The sequence below is a fragment of the Psittacula echo genome (genome assembly GCF_963264785.1).
Source record: "Psittacula echo genome assembly, chromosome: 1".
Lineage (NCBI taxonomy): Eukaryota > Metazoa > Chordata > Aves > Psittaciformes > Psittacidae > Psittacula > Psittacula echo.
In genome coordinates this window covers 113,167,324-113,190,299 of record NC_137735.1, presented here as the reverse complement: position 1 = coordinate 113,190,299, position 22,976 = coordinate 113,167,324, and the positions used below count along the sequence as shown (strand labels likewise).

At 41.2% G+C, this 22,976-nt stretch overlaps 1 protein-coding gene across 1 annotated transcript; it reads left to right on the top strand.

The window, feature by feature from the left end:
* Positions 1-6,261: 6,261 nt before the first annotated feature.
* Positions 6,262-17,176, top strand: LOC308222826 (killer cell lectin-like receptor subfamily F member 1; the record flags this gene model as incomplete). Its single annotated transcript, XM_080621256.1, has 7 exons — positions 6,262-6,343; positions 12,230-12,307; positions 13,461-13,559; positions 14,332-14,472; positions 15,451-15,602; positions 16,274-16,386; positions 17,044-17,176. 7 exons carry the CDS (start codon positions 6,262-6,264, stop codon positions 17,174-17,176), a joined length of 798 nt encoding a protein of 265 aa, XP_080477382.1.
* Positions 17,177-22,976: the final 5,800 nt, after the last annotated feature.

Below are 22,976 nucleotides of genomic sequence, written 5' to 3'. Positions count from 1 at the left end.
CTAGAGAGCACTGCAAGTTTTGTGGAAGAAAGTGCTCATTGTGCTCTCATTTGTTATGAGAATTGAGCTGAAAAAAACACAGTAAGTTAAGAGCTGGAGAGCACCAAAAAGGAGCTCCCAGTCTGATGTTAGCCATATGCCTCCGTGCTCCTTTAAATTACGAGAGGGGACAAAAATCATTACAGAATCCTAAAACCATCAAATAAATTGGACCTCTGGAAGCCCTCTTTTTTTTTTTTTTTTTTTTTTTTTTTTTTTTTTTTTTTTGCTGGTGCAGCCCTGCCTTTATGCACTTATTTTTCTTTGTCATAGGGGCACGCAGCCTATTCACTGCACAGCGTGTTTTATTGCATGGAATATGGGGCTGCTTTTCTGTGCTTGGATATCTAGCTGTCGCGGAATGGACTCAGTCGGAGATCAATGTGATCAGACAAAGCCATTTATTCTAGAAAACTAACTCTTTATATACTATTTCTTAAAGTTGTTTGCACTAACTTGGCCCATTGTGATTGGATACATATCTGTGAGGCCCTTAACAACTAACGTATAATTGGTTAAGCACAGGTGTGAGAACCTGACCTTCAAAGTTTTCCAACTGTCCTCAATTTATCAACTCAGTAAATTCCAGCTCCTTCTTATCTTGCTGGGATTCTCACCCCCAGTGCCTCGCTCCCATCCTCCTTCACCTTTTGTTGTTCCTTAGTTCATGTTCGACTCCACGTAGGCACTTGCTGATCTGGGTACGTGGCCGTTCTTTGCCAGAAAGTCATCCACATCTAGCCACTTTTCTGTGGACTGGTATTGTAGGCTTAACACTATTATATGTTATATATGTATTATATATATGTCTATATACTTTTATACTCTGCACGTATATGATGCATCAATAATGAGCCTGGCCTACTGAAAAGGGTGTTGTGCTAAGTGACAGGAGTGCTGAGTAGTCTTCCAGGCTCTGCCACTGGCCTGCTGAGTGATCTGGGGCAAGTCCTTTTACTTTTGCCCTTCCAACTGCGTCCTGGCAAGAGTGACATGCCCTTCTTTGCTAAGTGCTTTCACACCCACAGGTTAAAATGCTCCTCAAGAGAGAACACTTTATAATGCATGAGGGTAAGATGCAGGGTAGATCTGAAGGAAAGCAAGCTATGCCTGTGTGGCAGAATAGAGGACATCATGGAAGGCCAAACAAGCAGACTTCATGCTGTAAGTCTACATTGTGCAGTGCTGCACTTCGCTGTAGGGGCACATCCAGCACCATGCATTACAGTCTATTGGCATTGAACCAGGATGTGTTCACTCAACCACCGGGCTGTGGTCATGCCAGGGTGATCTACAACTGTACCATCACCTCTGCTGTGTCTCACCTTGCAAAGACATCCTCTGTTGTCCAAAGCACTAGATGCTGTTGTGCAGATGTATGGTCTGCAGACACACCACTTTTTCCCCACCAGTCATTCTCCAAGTTACAGATACAAGATTCCAGAAGACCTTATAACATACCATTCCAGAATATACCTCACAACATCACCAAGAACATGCTACCTATGGAAATGGTTCCAGCAGGCTCACTGCTTCAGTCCTTTGAAGGAAAACTAAGTATGAAAGAAAGGAGAGAAGGCAATCTGGCAGTATGCTGGAAGGGGTGTTCACTAGCTCCTTCCTGACATGTCATCACCAAACTGCTTAGGACACTGAAACATAGTCACCCCAATACTGCTTAGCATTGAAAAATGCATCCAAGGGAATCCATGGCACTCAGGAAAATAATCTACACAGCAACATCTTTGAGTATTAACCTGAAATTCAGAGAGTTGACATGCCCTAAAACCACCCAAAACCCTCCATAGGGATGAAACCCATTTCACAGGCTTCAAACCTTGTTTGCTTCCTACCTACTCCAAGACCCACATGCTGAACATGAAGCTACGGGCATGGAAGTTCATGGGTTTGCTGTTTAGATGTCATCTTTTTTTTTTGCTGCAGTATGGGATAACAATGCATGGTCTTTCATTTATGGCAGGAAGTGTCTTTGGCTGTAGCCTTAGCTCTGATCATGTCTGTCTTCTGGGTGCCTCATTGTACACACAGGCTTTTCTGTGACATAGGGTTTAGAATTGAAACCCATTGTGGAGATCAGCTCATGGGATTCACTCAGTTTAGCTTGGAAGTCAACGTTGCAGCTCAGCCTTTGAGAAGTGGAAAGGTCCATTTTGCTGTCAGAGCAGCAGTTCAAGTTCTTCAAAATGTGCACCCCGAGGCTGCTGGAGCCCTGTGCTGAGCTGCCTATTCTGTGGCTGAAGGTGCTGAATTCTACTTTGCAGCCCACGTTGCTGTTTCCAGTCTACTTTTGCCTTTCCATGCAGTGAAGGACACACTGTCACACCCACAGGAGGGGTGTCATCTTCAGCTGTTATCACATTTACTCTGTGCAGAACTGGAACTGGTAACTGTGCTAACACCAGAACATTACTAAGCAACGTTAACATGATGGTTACAAGTGGAGAGTCTATGTGCAATCAGGAGCACGTGTCAAGATGGGGAAGAATGTGAGCTTGCATTCACTTGCCTACCTCAACAGAGCCAGTGTAGCTCCAGACTGCCAAACTCTAAATGATGTACAGAGGACTCCTACACAACAACCCCCCACCATCTTTCCTTGCAGATGCTGCAAAAAAGTCTGAACTGCCTCTCCATGCTCCTACAAACAGTCTAAAAGCTCGAGGCTATAAAATCACTCTCCACTTCCCTGACATGTGGCTGATATACACAGTAATCCCTGCTGTTCTACTGGCCTCACCAGCATTCGTGTACTATAAGATAAGCATATTAATCAGGTGGCTGGATCAAAAGAAGAGATAGAGGCAAGGCTCTACCTGGTGCAGGCTCTGTCTGGTGAAACGAGAAGACATGAGGTGATGGTGGATCCTGGGATGAGTTAAGCCACGTGGATGCCCAACCCAGATTACAGTTTGTAAAGAAGCATTTTGATATTTGGATGACATTTTTCCACAGGAGTAACAAACCAAAAAGACTATGACAAGATGACAGTGGGTAATGACTAGGCTGAACCAGCCTGTGCTTCTGAAGCATTTATTCTGCAAAATACAACAGTAGACGGCAGCGCGTTGTCACAAGCAAAACACGTGTTCAGAGTCTGGAGATGTTCATGTGATAAAAGTGCACCTGTGACACTGTCTAAACAAACCAGCAGAACTCAGTTTAGACGAATTTACAAGAAACACCGATTTATTTTAAGATGTAATGGCACATAGTGAAAGTGGCTTGCTTTATAAAATCTAACGGTTGCCTGTTAGCTTGTCTGCAGTATTCTGTTAGACAACACATGAGAAGAAGCTTACAGAGAAACCAGAGGCAGCCTTTTTGCAGAGGGGAACAGCAAAAGAACAAGAAGCAAGGGGTACAAGTTGCAGCCAAGAGACTCTGACCAGGCAGAAGAAAAAAACCTGCAACATGTGCCCAGGGAGGCCATGGAATCTGTGTCCACAGGGATTTCTAAAACCTGCCCGGACAAAACCATGAGCAACTTGATGGATCTGTGGAATCAGCCCTGCTTGGAGCAGGGGTTGAACAAGAGGCCTCCAGATGTCCCTCTCTCTCCCCAGATGACTCCATGAGCCTGCTATATGCATGCTGGCAGCACTGCTTAGCCTTGGATATCTGACTCGTTTGTTCATCCCCAGACTCATGGGCAGGAAAAAGGGGGCTTTCTATTGTCTTTATGAGCAGTGGGTCATTTTGCTAACAAATACCTCCTGGTTCTACCGTGGTCTTTTCCTACAACAGCCTGGATTTTTTCTTCTGGAAGTACTATTGGCACTGAGAGATCAATGCGACAGACTCGGTGACCCACATCTGGGTATTCAGCAATAAAGCTGGAATTTAAATGGAAAGCAAAGAAAATAATGAAAATACTCACAGAGCTAAAATAAAAAGAAAAAAATTATCAAATGAAGATTCTGTAGCAGTGCAATATCCATTTTAAAAGTAAGGGAAAAAAATCACAGTTTTACAGTATGATATAAAGAATTCAAGAAAAATGCCTTGCAAAGGCTTCTAATCACCTATTCCTTATAAAAATTAGAATTATCCTTCCTTTTCATGATCGGTCCTAACAGTGAGCACATCATGTAGACTTACAATCTAAACTGAGAAACTCTTACGGCTATTTTGTAAGTTTGCTCTGAAAAATAACTCTGTGCATTTGTCATTTTCTTTAGGCAAGTGAGAATCTGCGAGGTCACAAATGATGTAATTGCCTTGTCTGCACTACACTTACTGAGATTGCTCTTTTGTCTGAAAATGCATTTTTCAGAGGAGAGAGGAGAGGAGAGAGGAGAGGAGAGACATGTTCCCTTAAAATAGAAACACTATTTTTTTCCACTAGTTCAGAAAGACCCATGCTTACACCAACTGTACATGATTACATCTTGATGATTTTGAATAATTTAGGAGAGACTGATGTGAGAAAAGACTGCTTAGGTGTATATACAGTGACAGAAAGAGAGAATGAGAGTTCAAGCGACCTGTTTGGCCATCTAGCTCTATAAAATTAAAAAAAAAAAAAAAAACCAAAAAAACCCCACCCCGAAATCTCGAGAAAAATTAAAAAGGAGACTGGGTTTTGTTTTGGTGTTGGGTGTTCTGGGGGTATGTTTTGGTTTTGTTTGTTTTGTGTGTGTGTGTGTTTTTTTCCATTTCAGAGCCTAAATATCCGCTGTAAAGGATGGTGAAAAGTTCAGGGGGAAGCAATGGAAACTGATTCAATCAGAAGACAAAAGTTCCATTTCATGTTAGGACCAGTGACATGGATGGCGTGTAGGTTGCCATGAAACAAACCTTATCAGTATCCAGTTAACAGTATCCACATCTGCATACTGATCACTTTGTGGCTGATGGTAAAGGAACAAAAATTTAGGTACGTTGCATATAAATTGTACCTGAGTGGCACTTCTGAGTAATCTGTTCCATGATTGTCAAAGGCTCATTTGTTTTTTCCCTTAAACCTTTTTGTTTCTGCACTTAACACTGTTACCAACGCTGAAAGTAGGAAGGAAAAGATCAGTAATAGATCACAAAACCAAACTTTTTTTTTTGTTCAAATCTAGAGCATTGAAAGGACCATTGTATGTAACAGAAAAGGTGAGTAGACTGTATCACAGAACAAACATTATTTTCAGTTGACCCATGTAGGTTTGTAGAGCCTATCTGCATTGAAGTCTAAAGGAATTTTCTAGGTGGGAATAAAGCACAAAACCAATAATGTAGCTCTTAGCAGGGAATGTCTGGACTGTGCATGCACAGGGCTCCATGTCTGTGTGTTCTGAAATGCAGTTTTAGGTTTTAGAAGGGCTTTAAGTTTTAATTCAAATCTGTAGGGTTTTTCGTTTGCTGTTTTGGTTTTTTTTGGTTTTTTTTCCTCCAAAATAGAAGACAAAACCACTGCCATGAAAATAACCTGCAGCAAACACATGGGTCATGAACAAGGAGTTAAAGGCAACTCAGGCTTTCTGCCTGTAGAGTTGCTGAGTCAAGCAGGGGATAGCTCAAGCAACTTAGGAAGAGTGGCTCTAGTCTGGTTGTAACTACTCTTACAGTAAAGTATTGAAACAAAATTAGTTTTAATTTGATTTTAAATTAAATTTTATGCATCATTAATGTAGTCCAAATTCAGTTGTTAAACCATTACAGCACTTGTTGGATAGAGCAGGTATGAATTTGAGTTACATTTTTATAGCTTTAACTGTGGTTGCAGTTACATTAGCCCCAAAACATCTTGTACTGACATATATTTTGTTTATCCTCCTTTTAGGTGAATAGGCTATGTAAGATCATGCACACAAGCATAATACATCCACAACACGGATTGTACTGCTTCAGCTGTTCTTGTGAGAACCAGCAAAGCTTTTGTATCTGTGTAAGTCTGGGTTTGAATATTCCTTAGAAACTTGGCTCTGCTTTGGCCAAAAAAATTTTTTTTATGTTAATAAAAAAGATTGGTTTTTCATCTTCATTTTCTCCTGTATTCTGAAAGGCAAGAGATCACACAAGAGACAGAATGGTGTCAATACACTTTGAAAGTGTATTGAAAGATGTAACTTCCTTCCTTTTATCTGTTTCTCAGCCTTCCTCAGAGCCATAGCACGGTGTCTGTATACTTCTGGAGGCAGGCAAAGCTAATACAGGATGTTACCTACTGTATTAAAACAGCTCTTTCCATAAGACAGAGGGACTTACTCATCAATGGCAGGTGATATCACATATGCAGACGTGGCAATGCTACCGAGGGAAAGACCACACGTTCCTTCTCAGACATCAGTTCCAGGTAAAATATCTAATCAGCTCTTGTGCACTCACTGTCTTCTCTAGAATGCTCTCTCTCTCTTTTTAGTTTTTAAAATTATCTCTGGATAATATTAGAAGAATGCTATAAAATGCTGCATGCAAGGGGGTGAAAATTCGCAAGTGGTGGAAGAGATACTCATGAGATACCAATCAGGAAAGCTACTCCTAAGTCAGTATCGCTACAGAATAATGTTTTGGTTCTGGCCATTATTTTAAATAACAGTATGCAAAACAAAAACTGGATATTTTTGAATAATGAGCATAATCTCTCTCCTTTTTTTTTTTGTTTTGTTTTTCTTTTTAAATCAGATCTATGCATTTTATGATGTCTAGTAAATCAGAAAGCTAGTGGCAGTTGAACGTGCAGTCACTATCACTGAAGGAAGTACTGAATGATTCCTAAAACCCTTCTGCTCTTCCTCTTTAATTTTCCAGTAGTGATTTTCCTAAAACCACATTATCAATCTGTGATCACTTCATATATTTGTAACAACACACAAAGGATTAAGTCAATATTCAGGGAAAAGAGATGATTTAAGAAACTATTTTTGTTTTTTAAGAGCTAAGATTTCCACTACTTGAAAAAAAAATTCATTCATGAAAGCATTTTGTCAAAATTCTGGATCACAGCTAATATGAATAACAGCTTCTCACTATGAGCATTTAATTACTTAAAGAAACAATATTGTGTGATGAGCATTTTTAGAAGATGTTCTACTTACAATGCAGATTAATAGTGATGATGGTGTTCTGAATGCATGTACTTTTTGGTGCGAGGTGTCCCTGCCCATGGCAGGGGGTTGGAACTAGGTGATCTTAAGGTCCTTTTCAAGCCTAAGTATTCTATGATTCTATGATTCTACCATAGAATATGATTCCATATGATTCTTCCCCCCATCAAAATGATGGGGAGAGAAGGGGGAAATTATATTTTTACAACATGTGTATCTAAAAAATAAAAGTTCACTTAATTATATACCTGACATAAAATACTACCTTAGACTGTATGTTTATGTATCCATGGATGTTGTTTGTACTCCTGTAACCTGTACAACACAAACCACAGAGGGTTTGCCTAGAATTTTACCCAGTTTCTAAGAAGACATCAAATCTTGATTTGATGACATCAAAATACGTCCCTTGGTCATGCTGTCTGAAGGAAAAGCTTCAATTTAAATAGGCTAAGCTTTAATTTTCAATTCAAGTTCTCATTAACATCTACATAGTTCTTGTTAAGACTTTGTCAGATAGCTTTTAGCACTCAGTATATTCTCACATGAAGTTACTGGCCACAGTAATAAAGTAATTTCTCAGTGTCCTTTTGCTTTCAAGTCTTTCATTCTAGCTTTCTGAAGTTTTTCTGGTCATCCTCCAGTGTTTCCATCTCCTACCAAAATATGGGCACTACAGATGCACCCACTGTTTCCACAAGTCTCAGTTACGCTGTCTCAGTTACACAGAGATAAAAATATCTTAAATAATCTTTCCTCCACTGTTTATAATGCCTGGTGTCTCCTTACCCTTTCTCTCTCCCTACCTCTATCTGCTTATACTAAAACACGGTTTGTTTGATGGGGCTTGAACTCACAGGGATGTCATTATGGTTGGCTTTTTCTTTATCGTTTGTTAACCTTCCTGTTATCCTGGATTTTATTAGCAATTATTTTTCTACTTACTTTGACACAAATGGAAAAAGCACCAAATAGTATTAAGCAATATTGGACCTCATATAAGCATAGAACATGCTAGAAATACCTCCCTGATGACAATTCCTTCTCTGTCTTCATCATTAACATACATTAACATGACTTTTATCACTATTAAAATAGACAAGAACTTGAGCTATATTATCATGCTTTAAAAATGCAAAAGAACAATTCTAGTTCCTTGATGTTTTAAAACTTTGACTGAAATTCACACATAGTCATCCAGGTGGTGAGTGTTCTTTTATTGCAAGAAATTCTTGTAAAAGAAAAGAGTAATTTTCAGGAAGAAAGGGAGAAAATGGATTTTTTCTATAGAATAAGTTCTGTAATTTTTAAATACTTGGTATGAAATTCAGGAAAAAATCCTGAAATGTGATGGACATGTTGAACAATATTCATAAAACAGACTTAAGCTCAGTGTAAGTACAGCAGTGGTTAGTGTTAAGATTCCCCACTGCATATTAATGACTCCCCGAGACGCTCTGCAGTTCTTTACAGCTAATGGAGGAGAGTCTGGGATCCTAGCATGGTGAGCAATGAACTGCCCAAAATGGCTGCATGATAGGATAGAGCAATGACAGAAGGTGCTGCTCGGTCAACCATTTCTGGGAGTTAGATCCTTCCGTACAAGCTAGAAGCAGCTCTGTCCTACATTGACGGAGTTCAAAGCCACTTCAGACAGGCCAGCATCCACATGCCAAACACACTTATATCATGTCCCACTGTTCATGAAGAGGTTTCAATGCTTCCTCCTTCGGAGCAGGAATTTGAATCTGATTCTCAAAGTGAGGATTCTCAGCTCCAAGGTGGGAGCTGTGGCAAGCATCACAAGCTCTCCCTTTGGCACTATCTCTGCAACACATTGAAATGTCTGCTGGAGAATGGCTCGTACCCACATCCCTCCCTTTGCCAGATTTTTTGCCGGTGTTGCTCTTGGCCAGGGATGTCTGACTTTCTTGAAAAAAAAGAAGCGGCTTCAAGATGAGCATGAGGGAAAGCACTGCATAGGGGTAAAACTGTCACCATGGAGGAGGTAGGGCTGGATTTAATCGCCACTGCAAATTCAGCAGATGAATGCTCTGGGTAGCAGATTTCCAGACTTTAGGCAAGACTTTACATCACTAGGCTTTAGGAAAGCAGAACATGCCCACTTCCTCCTGGCTGCATTTTGTGCAAGTTTCAGACTGCTAGGCTGTAAATTGCATACTGGACTAGATACCAAAAACTATGAGTGGGGAGCATAGGTCATTTACCTTGCTAACTTATAGCTTCTGTCAAGATCTGGTGTACATGAAAGGTAAACATGAGGGAACCTGAATTTCTGCCAAGGTTTCTAGTAGCTGAGTAGGTGTTTTAAATATGTAAAATTTGGATTTGAGAATAAAAGTCTCTTTATAGATCATATTTTCTGTTTTGCCTTATCCATGAGAAAGGGATTTGGTTTGGTCAAGTTATAGAGTTTCTTGGAGTTCTCTCAAATACTGTTCTTATCTCAAAATCTATTCAATGTATTTTCATGGAATCATAGCATCAACTAGGTTGGAAAAGACCGTTAAGGTCATCAAGTTTTGTGAGGATACAGAAAAAGACATAAAAATCACTGGTGGCGTAATTGCAAAACATGCACAGGTTCGCAATATAAGGTCAAGGAAAGCTCACTCATTTAAATCTATAGAGTGGGAAAAGTGTGTTAAATAATGTTTAACACAATGTAGCAATAAAAAATGCCTGCAGCTCCACGTTTGGGAGGCTGCACCCAGAAAAGGGGTCAACATGGATTTGTTGTGATCCTGTTCCTGTTGCACAATAAGTTGGACTTCAGCTGTGAATCAGGTGCTCTGAATTACAAGGACAAGGTGATTTTTGGATGCTCTACTAGAGCATGTTGAGGAGGAGTTAGTACATGGTACTATCTGTGAACATGCTTTGGTGGGCTAGCAAGTGCTTTGAAACGGATGTTCAAGAGTAGAAAAGTGTTACAAAAATGCAAACAAAGATAATTACAGCCTGGAAATCCATCTTCTAATGAAAGATTCAAGTTCATAGTTTACTCAAGAATAATTTGAGAGTTACTTGATTATAATTCATAAATGATTACCTATAAGACCTTTCATCTAGCAGAAAAACAAACCAAGAAGAGTTCAACTCCATTCTCAAACTAGCCCACGAATAGTTGTAGGCTGCTCTTAGTTCTCCCCTTAGCTTCTTGTTCCCCTCCCTACCCTCCTCAGCCTGTCCAGGCCTTAACCAGGCCCGCTCTCTCCTGGACCCTCTCCAGCTTTGCCCAGGTCCCTCCTGAATGGAGTGGACCACATCTGGACACAATGTTCCAGGTGTGGCTGCAGCAGGAGCAAGTGGAGCACCACAGGAACTTCTCCTTTGCAAGCCAGAGGTCTCTTAACTCAGCCCTGCTGGTGGCTTGCACCAACTGTAATGATGAGGGTGCATTGTGGGCTCACGCTCAGCCTGCTGTCCAGTGAATCCCAAGAGCCTGGTGTCTGTAAAGCCTGACACTTCTGAGTGACTGACCTGCCAGAAGCACTCCCTATCTGCACATTCACCACATAGAAGCTTCCAGTAAATAGAGATGTCTTTCTGCACTCGACAATTTGCATGTAGAAATAAAGTGAAATTTCAGTATAAGTAAGTGACAGAGATCTCTACCTAATATCAGGGCTACTTGTTTCCAAACGAGGTAAGGGAGCGTAAGCATCCGGTAAAACTAAGTTTACGTGGTACTTTAAAAATGCTGCCTTCTGAGGACTTCACATTCAAATGGCCCTGTGCCAATACACACCACGATAGAAGTAATCCTTTCTTTTTTTCAATATTCAGTCCATGTGGATAATAATTTCTTTTTCATACAGTCTGAGAGATATTCTTTAAAGGAATGGATCTTTATTTGAGAGAGAAAACACTTAGTAACAGGAGCAGATTTTCTAAGGCACATATTTTACAAGAAGTGTTTCCATTTATAAGGCTTGTGCGCCGAGAAGTCTGAAAGTCCTGACTGTTGCTTGAAAAATATTTACACTCTAAGAAGAAAAACTTTTATAAGCATTTCTTTTGAGAGCAGTTACTTATCCATGCAGTTCAATATAACTTACCCATTTTCTGCAAGTCATTGAACTAATAAATTGCAATAAAGCAAACAGCAAAGTGTGTTAGGTCAGGTTCTCTAAAGCACAGAACAGCTCACCTGTATGAATAAATCTTATTTGCCTCAGGTCCTCAGTATTTTTCTTACTGTAAAACCTCAACACACTTCAGTAATTCTCATCTCAAAAACTACCTCATTTAACATAATAAGACCCTCTTCTTCCAAGTTTTTCCCTGATCAGTGAGATTCTATACAACACAAATTGCTTGCTTTGTTTTAAAAGCCCCAATGATCACAAACTAAGGCTGTAGCATGAAGCTTATTCTTGATTCAGATTGGTAAATTCTCACCATTTATGAAATCAAGATCAGTCTACCAAAGGTCCAAATACCGTCCATAAAACCAGGCAGTAGCTCTACAAAATACCCCAATAAAACAGAATTTTAAATGTTTTCAGAAAGAATCTAACTCACACCATGCTGTTTTAATAGCTTTTTTTGTTGTTGCTTTGGCAATGTGCACCTGGAAATGGAGATCTTCAACCACCAAATCCCTTCCTCTGCTATTACAGGCATCACATAATATCCCAGCATAAACATCCACAAGTCAGGAATGCCCCCAAGAGACACCTTGCTGCAGAAACGTTTCTCTGAGTGGCAGTTTTCCCTTTGGGGTCTCCCTGGTCCACAAAGGGGTCATGGCTGTTAAGTCCCTATGATATCTCATGAGGTGGCTTAGCAACAACGGAATATTTGTGACTGATAGTACCCAGGTCTTACCCATCTTTTAGTCTGTCTGCCTGCCTGCTGGTCCAGCCGTACAGGACCCAAATAGCTCAAGCAAAGATTATGGAGGAGGCTTTTAGTTACTTCCTGGCAGCAGCAGGAAATGATCAGTCATCATCTCAACTGATGTTTCTTAAAAGAAAAAGCTGAACTAGCAGCTATGGAAACACATGCCCCTTTTTATGCAGACTAGGTCTTCTGTGTAATTCTTTACTCTTTCTCCAGTTAATGGCTTGTACAACCACAAATGTCAGCATTTCCCTACTCCTTAACAGGAAACATGATCACATACGCTGAACTGCGCGTGAAGCCGAAACCCAAAGGGAGCAGCAGATCAGAGACTTCCGTTTCTGGTAGTGTGCTATTTTGTTTGGTCGTTGGTTACTAACTATAGATGTAACTATAGATGATACTATTACCCAACAGTAAAAGTTGTTATCAAGAGTCTTTACATACAATCTCTCAATAAAGAACTGATTTATCACTTAATAAGGTTTCTTTTTTCTTTTCCTGGGTTCTCAGATAACACATTTTCCCTGTAAAAGTAATATTGAAAGAGATTTTTAAAATAATTTTTAAAAATGCCCTTTTGCCCTACATTGAAAATTTAGCAAAGGAAAGTGAAATTCCACAGATTTTAGGAACCCTGCTGTTAAGTTTCTCTGCAGGAACAGTAACATGGACACCTTTGGCTTTGGAAGTAGCGTAATACCCAGCCCTCCACGTGCAGTTAGTGCACTGGTGGATTGCCAGCTTCCCTGTATAGAAGGACATGCTCCAGGCAAGGTCAGGCTCCCAGAAAGCTGCAAGGGAACGTTACAAAACGTATCTCAGGCAGCCGGAGAGTGGGGGAGTTGCCTATCTGTCTCATGCAGGCAAGGTCAGGAAAACAGCAGTTATGAAAGTGCAACTCTGTGGCTTGTGGAAATGGCACCTTGACCCCAAATTTTCTCGGGTTCTGCCTCTTCCTGAGTGATTCACTCTCATGAGCTGATGAGCGTCAAACAGCTGGAGAGATGCTTGTCATTGTATTTCATTGTATTTCACTGTGCTATGGTGTCAGTATGGGTTTTTTTGTCTTTTCTGTTAGTTCTGGTAGGTCAGCTTTCAGGCATGTTAACACAGGAGAGCGCAGTCAGAGAGGAGCAATGTACCACAGACCATCCCTGATACTTCCCCTGAATTGCTCTGCAGGGTCTTGCCAGGTATGGGTGGGTGGGTGGGTGGCAGAAGGCAATGCCTGACAAAATTAACGCAAAGGAGAGAGAGTGAATTCTTAATAGAGCGATTGATTGAAAATCACTTGCTCTGTCTGACCAAATGATCTTTCAGTTTCACTTGCATGTATGCAAAATGGATACAAATTCTTAATGAGTAAAATGTCCCTGCATGCTTGCAAACGGCAGACTGATCTCTCTGTTGCTTCCACGTAAGAAACTCACATACATCAGGGCAGCGTTAATAGTGCAAAGACCTAAAGCCGCTTTCCTTCCCACCTCCCTCCAGGCTGGCGACACAGGTGCTCCACTTGGTTCTACGTGGCACTGGTCCTAGGAGCCCTTGTGCTTGTCCTGCTAGGTGTCGTAGCCGTACTAGCCAAGCAATGTGAGTAAATCCTTCATCTCTTCATTGCAGACATGGTGAAACCTCAAAGGCAGAGTCATACCAGAAGAGAAATTCCCTTAGTGTTGCACGAAAGGTGTCAAGTTATACACAAATACAGCAAAATAAATGTGGCTTTCTATTTGGTACCTGTCATTTAACATATATAGTGCAGCTGAGGGGGAGTTGCTGCAGTCTACCTTATCATCAGGGATGCTGAAAAGTGTAGAAGGTTTCAAATCATCATGACAATCAAAAGATTTGCACTTCCTGACTTAGAAGTTAAAAGTTGCATCTATGATGCTACTTCGAGACCATTTTGCTTAATTTCTTTGTAGGTTTGAACAAATGACATAAAAACCAGACTTCAGATAATTTCACTTAATCAGACTTCCCTGGTACTAGTAATATCATAATCCATAGAATGCTCCAGCTGTACAAGAACTGTTCCAGGGGGATATTCATCTCATAAGAGAAAAGGAAAAACTTCAGAAAACACATTCCTTCCAATTATCCCTAAAATCTCACCAAAATATTGTGTATTCTTTATGTAATGACAAACTTACTTTCTTTTTCTGTACCATCCATATTACTCAGCAGCTACACCCTTTGCCAGGGTATGGCAGTATACACAGCATACACACACTTGAGTACGCTCATAACTGAGCGTGTTACCCCCTAGTGTATATGCAACACACAAATATCCTCATATTCAGAGTATAAGACTAAATTTCATTGACCTTGTTGTTAACCACAATCTCTTTTTTTGTTCAAGTTTTGAAGTGCAGAGCAGGAAAATCAGAAAGTTTGTCCCATATTGGTGTAAATAGCACTGGCAATCACACCTCCTCAGAGAAGACTGTCTTGGCAGTGCTCCTGAAATGGCTCATGGAGGAACTGTGTGAAGATGGACAGGGTGAGGAAAGTTAGTCCTTTAACAGCACAGAGGATGTGTTGGGTGTACAATTCTGTTGTCTCTGTTCCTATTCCTCTGACACTCTGCAGTTTTTGGCGACTCACTGGTTCTACCCAGGGAACATGGCATTCCAACACAGAAGTGATGACAGGATCTGAACTAACAGTTTATGACAATAGTTTTGCTCCTCTTTTGGTATAAATAGTTTCCGGTACTTTCTTTACATTTATTTCTGCCAGGAGCTTCTGTCAGAAATGCCATATCTTGTAGATCCTCCCATTGTTCGGGAAAACACTTTCCCGACAATAATTGTTTGCAATAAGTGGGAGGTAATTTCCTATCCTTCTGCACGGATCAGGCAGGGGAAGAATTTGTGGTCTTTCTCTTGTGGATCTATTATTTGCTATCAAATACTAATCCTTTTCTAAGAACTGATTGTAACTGTGTTGCTTGTAAACATTAAGGAAATATGGGGGATGTTCCTTCCAAATGCTCTGTGTGAAATGGGAAGTAGACCTGGGAACAGCAGTGTTCCCCTTCTGTAACACAGTTCCTTCTCCAGCTTCATGGACAGAGTTTGGATAAGCACCTGTGCTTTCTGGTCACATCGTGTGTCAAATCCACACACTCCACATCACATCACATCGCATCACACAGTGCCTCCTCACCAGGACTGCATGTGGGGAGATGAAAAGCATCTTGTCAGCCTTCTATGTCCCGGGCAGGTGCCCAGGGAGGTGGAGAACCCAGTGATGTGCAGTGGGAGTGCAGAAGCGTGTAGCACCACGGCAAGGGAGTGGGAGTTTGAGCAGAGGAATGGCACTGGAGCCTTCAAATCTCTCTCCACACTCGGTGAACACAGGCTTGGAAGTGCGGACTGTCTGCTTTTGTGCCAGCCAGGCACATGAACATAAAATGCTACAAGGCAAATGGAACAAGTCACTGTGTGAGCTAACCGTTCCCTTTCTCCACTCACAGGAAGAACATGCGAGCTGTGTCCTCCTGGGTGGCAACTGCACAGGAGCAGATGTTACTACTTCTCTGAGGAGGCTGTAAGCTGGGATGATAGCCAGAAAAACTGTCTGGCCAGGAAATCCCAGCTTCTTGTTATTGAAGATGAAATTGAAATGGTGAGTCTTTCAGCAGCCCTAAAACTGCGCCACAACATCTGCCTTAGCCAAACATTTCCCCAAGTGAACATAGCCCAAATGTCAGGTGTACATGCAGGCAAGTAAGAGCCCCATCAAGTGCAAAGCATCTGAGCTTGTTTTGAGAGTGTCAAGAGAGTAGAGCTAAAGAGGAGAGGCACAAGAGATGCAAGTGTAGAAACCAGAGTACTTTTGACCAGGAGGAGGAAATGGTGGGGAATTCCCACCCATTTCCATTACATGGCTCTGGGAAGAGAGGTCTGATTCAACCACTAAATGGGAATTCAAACAGCCAGACCTCTGTCTCATTTTCCTTTGAGAAAAGTAGCTGAATGGCTCTTCTGAGAAACTCAGGATTCCCTGAGGAACAGGTTTCACCCTAAAGCCCAGGGTTTGCAACCCGGCTTATCAGGGTGAGGAGCATCACTGAGGGGTTTCTTGAAGCAAGTTAACCTGAGCGCCAACTGGAATTAAAACTGTGGCTGGTCACATGCGTATGGGCCATTGTAATGGGCTGCTTTGCCATGGCTGGATTCCTGCCATTGCTCTCCATGTGAAGGACTACACGAAAAGTTGTGCATGAGACAGGATAGTGACTTGGGCACAGAAGAAACGCTCTACTGTTGGGTAACATGCTTCTGCTTGTTCCACAGGAATTCATAGACAAGAAAGAGAAAGATACCAAATATATCTGGATTGGCTTGAAGATTCCAGAAATGAAGAAACAATGGAGTCCGGTTGAAGATCCTGGAGTAAAAGAAAACAGGTCATGATCTGTGTGTGTGTGCTGTCTTTGGCAATAGCAAAAGTATAGTACTTTGCATGGAAATTCAACTCTGAATCCAAACTAATTTCCCAAAGTACAGATCTAGTCCTACAGCGTCAGGCACCTATTCAGGGTCTATTTCACAGCCAGTTCTAGCTTGTCTGGTTCCTGCTGGGCATCTTTGGAAACAGATCTGTTTACTGCCTGCAAGACCAACCACAGTCACAATTCATGTATGTATGAACGTAGAGGGACGTTAACACACATTTCTCCCACTGATATCTCTATCAACAGACTCACTGACTTTACAGACCACATACTGACCACCTCTGTTGAAAGTGATGCCTGTCACATAGCATGGGTGCTAGGATCTGTGCAGCAGATCTCTTACCATTACAGTTCATCACCATGGCTGCATGTGGAGCCTTTCCTTATCCTTCTCACACTAATGTTCCTGAGCATACATCCTTCAGCAGCCTACAGTCGTCTCTGCTGTAGGTGCTCATCCCACCTGTGCATGGCTGTTGAGGAACTGGGCTTCAGTAGGTTACAGACTGGGTGCCACACAAACCCCTCACTCAGAATATTATCAGTATTTTTATTCAGTACTGAATTTAAAGCTGACAACTCATTGCATTCCTTTCGTTCTCTCACCAGGAAAGCTATAAATAGGATTGAGACTGACAAGAATTGTGCTGTCTACAGAAGAAAAAACATGATCCAAGTAGATAACTGCCAGACTTTAAAGAAGTGGATCTGTAAGAAGAATGCAACTTTGTTGGTGCTTTGAGCCAAATCATAGAATCATAGAATAGTTAGGGCTGGAAAGGACCTTAAAATCATCTAGTTCCAACCCCCAATCATCAGACAACAGGGGGAGCTTTTTCTCAGAAGACTCGTTTTACCGATAAAACAACATGCGATGCAAATAATTTTAAGAGACTTCCACAGAAATCTGTATTTTGCTGTTCTGTGATCCCTAAGACTTTGTTTGAATGCAAACAGGGAACTCAGGAGTTGCCAAGTGCCTGTGTGAAGGTCATGCAACAAGACTGCACATCAGCATGTCTGGATTTGGGGGTGCTTAGCCTTCTTGCAGACAGCCATTGGCAGCAATTGCCTCTAGGAAAAGGCAAGGGAGAAGAGGTACTCATGTGAAGATGAGCACTGTGCACCTGAACTGTGTGATGTGCAGGAAATTAGAAGCTGAATTCTTACTCATTTCATAGAATTTATGCAATAATTTCAGGGCCAGTCAATGGGAGATTCTAAATTTCCAGAGTTTTACTGTAATTTCATGTACTTTTTACCTTAGCCATATGGGGTTAGTTGTGTTTGGAGGAAACAGAACAAAACCTAACATTAAAATCCAAGGTGCAACTCTACCACAACTGCACAGACTGGAATTAAAGTCTTTGTTAGCAATGAGAGAGAGAAATAAGTTCAACATGGCTTTTGAAATATAAAGTGTTTATCTCGTCTTTGCTATGATACACACAATTAAAGGCAGCTGGAGTTTCCTAGGCACATTGTCTCACACCTGCACTAGATGTGTAGTGTCCCTATGGAGGGATGTGGTTAATGTCTAGCAACTTGTGATGAGTAACCAACACATATGCTTGCACATGAGCTCTTGGTGTAAATTACCATGGCTTTTCACGCAAATGACTGCAGCTGTGGAACAAAATGAGCAATATGGTAAGACCTAGAGACTGACACCTCTCCATCTGCACACATTGATGGGTAACACCTCACTTAATAGAGGTGCCAGGACAGAGATGCTAGGAAGGTAGTAGGCGTGTACAAGTGAGAGTTAAAAAGGCATAAGAGATCTTCAGTGAAAAGAGATACCAAGCACATGACTCAGTCTGCTGCGTTCCACTGCACAGCACAATGGGTCTTCATTACTTTGAGGCTACAGATTGAAAAGTACGGTACCTTCAGGGTGGCTGACTTCCTTTCAAATGAATAAACAACACAGAATTACTCCCTCCAGAATGCAGCATTACCAGCTAAAGACTCATTTGAAAAGCACTAACATTTCTCATGTTAAAAAAAAAAAACAGTGAAAAATCCCCCAAATTCAGTGCAGCATGTGTTTGGGGAAGAGGAGTGGTTTGTTTATTCTAAACAGAGAAGCAAAGGCAAGGGAAGAGCCTGAAATGAGTAAGATATATCTATCTACAGTATACATATCTGTCTATATGTATTTTTATATTCCAATTGAGGAAAGATAACTTCAGGGTACTTAGAGCATATCCTTCACCATGCACTGGAGACAACTGCTGAATTGCTGTTTTTATGGCAGATGTTTCTTGAGCCATGCTGAATTAACAAGAAAAACTTAAAACTCCCGAGCTGCCTTCTCTCTAATCAGTTTTGGTGTTTAGGTTTTAACAATATTCATGAAACATCTAGTATTTGAGCCATCTCTGTTACTAATGTAATTAATTATGTTTTTGCAGGGCCTTAGGAAGCTCTTACTGACAACAGTCACTAAGTCTTGAGTAATTCCACCAATTAAAAAAAAAGAAATGGCCACTGAAGTACTTCATCAAACCCTACTCTGAGTAAAGTTAGTTCATTAGTTCCTGACCCCTAATTTCTTAGCATGACAGACTTTGGATACTGAAGAAGATGCTAACTGCACCCCTTAAGATTACAACAGAGCTTTCATTATAACCTACTGTGCTTACAGTTGCTTTGTATGTTTCTCTGTGTACATTTCACCACAGTTTCTATAGAAGTACTTCAGCATTTCAGCTACGTGGTTTTGTTAAAAGTCTGACACATTGTGAAACATGGAAGTGTGTTAGGAGTGTTAGAAAGTAAAATGCTCTCTTCTTTGGGTGAAATGTCTTGTCTCCTGTTAATGCCAACATTATGATTGAAGATCTTTTCATATTCAAAACCTGAACATTTTTGCTTTAGTCTGGTGATTTTCTTTTCCCCCAGTATGGTACCTGAGCTAAAAAAATACTGTTAGTGGCACCATACTAAGACACAAACCACTGTAATTCCAAGGCTCTGTAAAGATGTTTAGTAAGTACCTTTTCAGGACTATTGCACATACCATATCCTTCAGAGCTACTTAAGTTAAAATGATTGCAGAATAACACCTCCCCAACTAGTTACATATAAATTAACATATAGATTATTAGGCTGTTCAGACAATAGAGTTCTGTTACTGTGCTTATAAAGAATACAAGCAATTATAAAAAGGGTAGTTCAGCAAAATTAGTGCTCATATATAAATAACCATAGTAAAGTCAGTTGTTAACAATAACCATACTGCGTGGTCCTATTACAGGAAGGTCCCATTGCCACAGAAAATAATGAAGCCATAAACAAGATGCTGAACAGAAGCAGACAGAAATTAAACATCCATAAAAACACAGTGAAGGCAAAAATAATTACAAATAGGACGAAAAACCCCAACGAACAAATACACATCAAATAAGCTGTCAAACATGGTGCAGTTTTACATTCTCAGTAACTAAGACACAACTAGCTTCCCTTCTCTGGAATCACAGTGCACTCTAGTGGCTACTCCAAAAATGGCTCCACTTGCTCCTTCAAGAAGTCCCACAGAGCCCACAGTCCTCTCCATAGCATCCAGATCACAAGAAAAACAATTTTCCGGACTTTGTGCCGAGCAAGGAAGCTCTTTTGCCCTGCTTTACACGTGAATTTCCCATTCTTCCTTCTCTAGATACCCGATAGGAGTAGTCCTTCCAGGAAAACCAGCTGCTTTGCTTCCTCTGGGTCAAAGGGCACTTTAAATCTCCAGGTTACCTGCTAGACATGAGTGGACAGGGTTCAGTGGGATTGCGCCTCAGTTCCTTTAAGGCTCATAGCAATTCAACAGCACGGGATGTTGCTGCTGAAAACGATACGCACACAGAAGAAAACACTGACTGTCTTTCCAGAAAACAGACTGTCCACCCTCATGCTTGGCCAGGCGAAGGCCACGAGGAAGCTGTGGAGGAACATCCTTTGCTCTTAATTCTCTTATTCATCCATTGCTGTTAATTCTCTTATTCCCTACTCATGACTTCGCCTATTTGCACTGAGGACTATAGCTAACTTTACAACATTAATGCCTGCAGCTTCACTACTACTGTTTCAACTCAAACTCCTTCCCCATCCATGCAGATGCTCAGGTGAATACTCTTATCTATCCTGACTTTTCTTTTTGCTGTGGGAAGGAGAACATCAGGTGTAGTACAGCTACATAGATCCCACAATGTTAATACTGTCAAGCTATTTTAGCAAGATTAATGTAAAATAACGTTAACAAAACACAATATAATGCAGAGTCACACAAGATGTACCTCATCAAACTGGGAGAGCAGAATCTGCAATGATCCTCTCCAAACCAACAGTGCTCTTTTCTGCATTACCCTGTATCTGAGAGGCACTGGCAGAATTTTAGGTAGACCCACACTTCACAACCCATCCCTGCACACAGAGGTTGGCTAAGGAAAAAGCAGAACAAACAACTCCAATTGCACACCAAAAAGGAAAAGAGCAGTTGCTCCTGATTCTACAAGAGAAGAGTTAATGGAAGAAATACAGATAACACATCAAAAGGCACCTACAGGATGAGTGGTAGCTGCAAAAATGGGGCAAGGAAATGGCTTATCAAGATGCTGAAGCCTTTTAAATGGTATGTTTAAACAACAGAGGCTTCCTCCATGGGTGCAGAATTCTGGCTACCAGAAAAGCCATTCACCTCCAGGCAGGAGCTGAGATGTGTTCCCAGGTCCCAGAGTATAGACATAGTCTGTGTAGACATCATATCAGAGCACCAAGTGTCAGGTGTGGTGGCTTCATCCACCTTTATCGTGCTAAGCCAATATTCAAACTACAGACCCACTTCCTGGTTAAATAACATCCAGAGGCTGAGACTCCTTTGGATTCAAGATAGGCACAGTCTCCAGAGCCTTTTACTTCAATCCTGTATGAGAGAATGAAAGACAATTACTTTGACATCCACAATCAAATAATGCAATAAAGCAAAGAGAACTTCAGGATCACAGGTTCTCTTTGTACAAAGTCTGATTTACCATAGTCAAGGCATCACAGGATGGTAGCTTGTGCTTTGAAGAGACCACCACTAAGATCATCTTTTTTTAATGGGGCCTGGCCACCAGAATACAAAATCTAGGACTTGCAGTACTCCCCCGTCTTGTCTAGTGGTTGCTTAATGTCAAATATGCCCATATTGCGGAGCCTGGAATTCAGGTTTGCCATTCTCAAGGACGCTGTGCTATCAAGACTGGCTCCACCTTTGACTTCCACATCCTTTTATACAGCTAAAACATCCCAATAGAAGCTGGGAAACAAATGCCTCTCTCATTTCCCTCTTCCTCAGAACTGAACATTGTACAATGGTTAAGAGGGTGGTGGAAAACAGGAAGCAAACTTCAATTTCCACACTGTAGCTGTCCGTGTATAAGGGGTAAGGGTCTTCTTCGCCAGCTCTGTTCTCAGACTGTGACAGTGTTCTGTGAATAGGGCAACCAAACTACTGCGGTCTCTGGAAAAGCCAAGGGACAAACCCCACCAGTGTTAACATGACAGTAGCAGCAACTGAGCTTAGACATTAAAATGATTGCCTTTCTAAAGATGGAAGGGGCATTCTGAGGCAAGCACAGAAGCAGAAGTCTAAGAATGTGAACTTCATCACTGAAAGTGAAAGCCTCAGTGGATGTCTGTATCACAGGCAGGGGACAAGCAAGAGTACAAAAGGCTACAGTTTTCAACTTGAGATGCCTAGGTGTTGCTCACATCTCACATTCAATGCATAAGGTCTTTATCAGATCAAGCCCTCAGGTCTTGGAAATGGACTGAATACAGTCACACACCACTAGTCATGTCAGAAACTTAAAAGTATTTAAATTTTCCACTTTTAAAGTTAATTTCAGGCTTTTGAAATCTCAATGCTTATTACTGCCACTGGTACTTCTACAATCTGCCAGCAGCTGCCCAGGACAAGAAGCTGCAATCTCTGAGAAGACAGGAAAGCCACTGGGAGGAGGAACAAACCTCCCAACACCTGACATTGGTGGGACAGAAGACAGGGCCATGACCACAGAGCAGCTCATGCAACATAAATTCACAGCTTCACCTTTCCCTCCAACAGCCTTTTCTGTAGACACATCCTATAGGAAGTAGGAAAACATCTTAAAAGCCTCCCAAATAATTAGCTATAAACCTCATGCATGTTGCATGTAGGTTTGCACTTTTGCAAAATGTATTTTTTAATGAGGAATTTCTAATACTGTAATTCCTCCTCCTCATCGCTTTGCTATCTTGGTGGTTCCTTTGTTTAACTTTCACTTTGCTATACTCTCCCTTACTATGAGCTACCATCCCATGTTGCTTCTGAACCTGGCATCACAAATTTAGCTTCTAACTTTCATTTGGTATAGTTTTAACAATGCTAAGTGAAATCTCTGTTGTATTCCATGCTCTCTCCATAGTTATTCCTTCAACATCACTACAGTTATTTCTGTCAAGGATTTAGTTATCCTTCCTTACTCCGCTATAACCTAGTATCACCAGCAAAAACCCTCAACATCGAC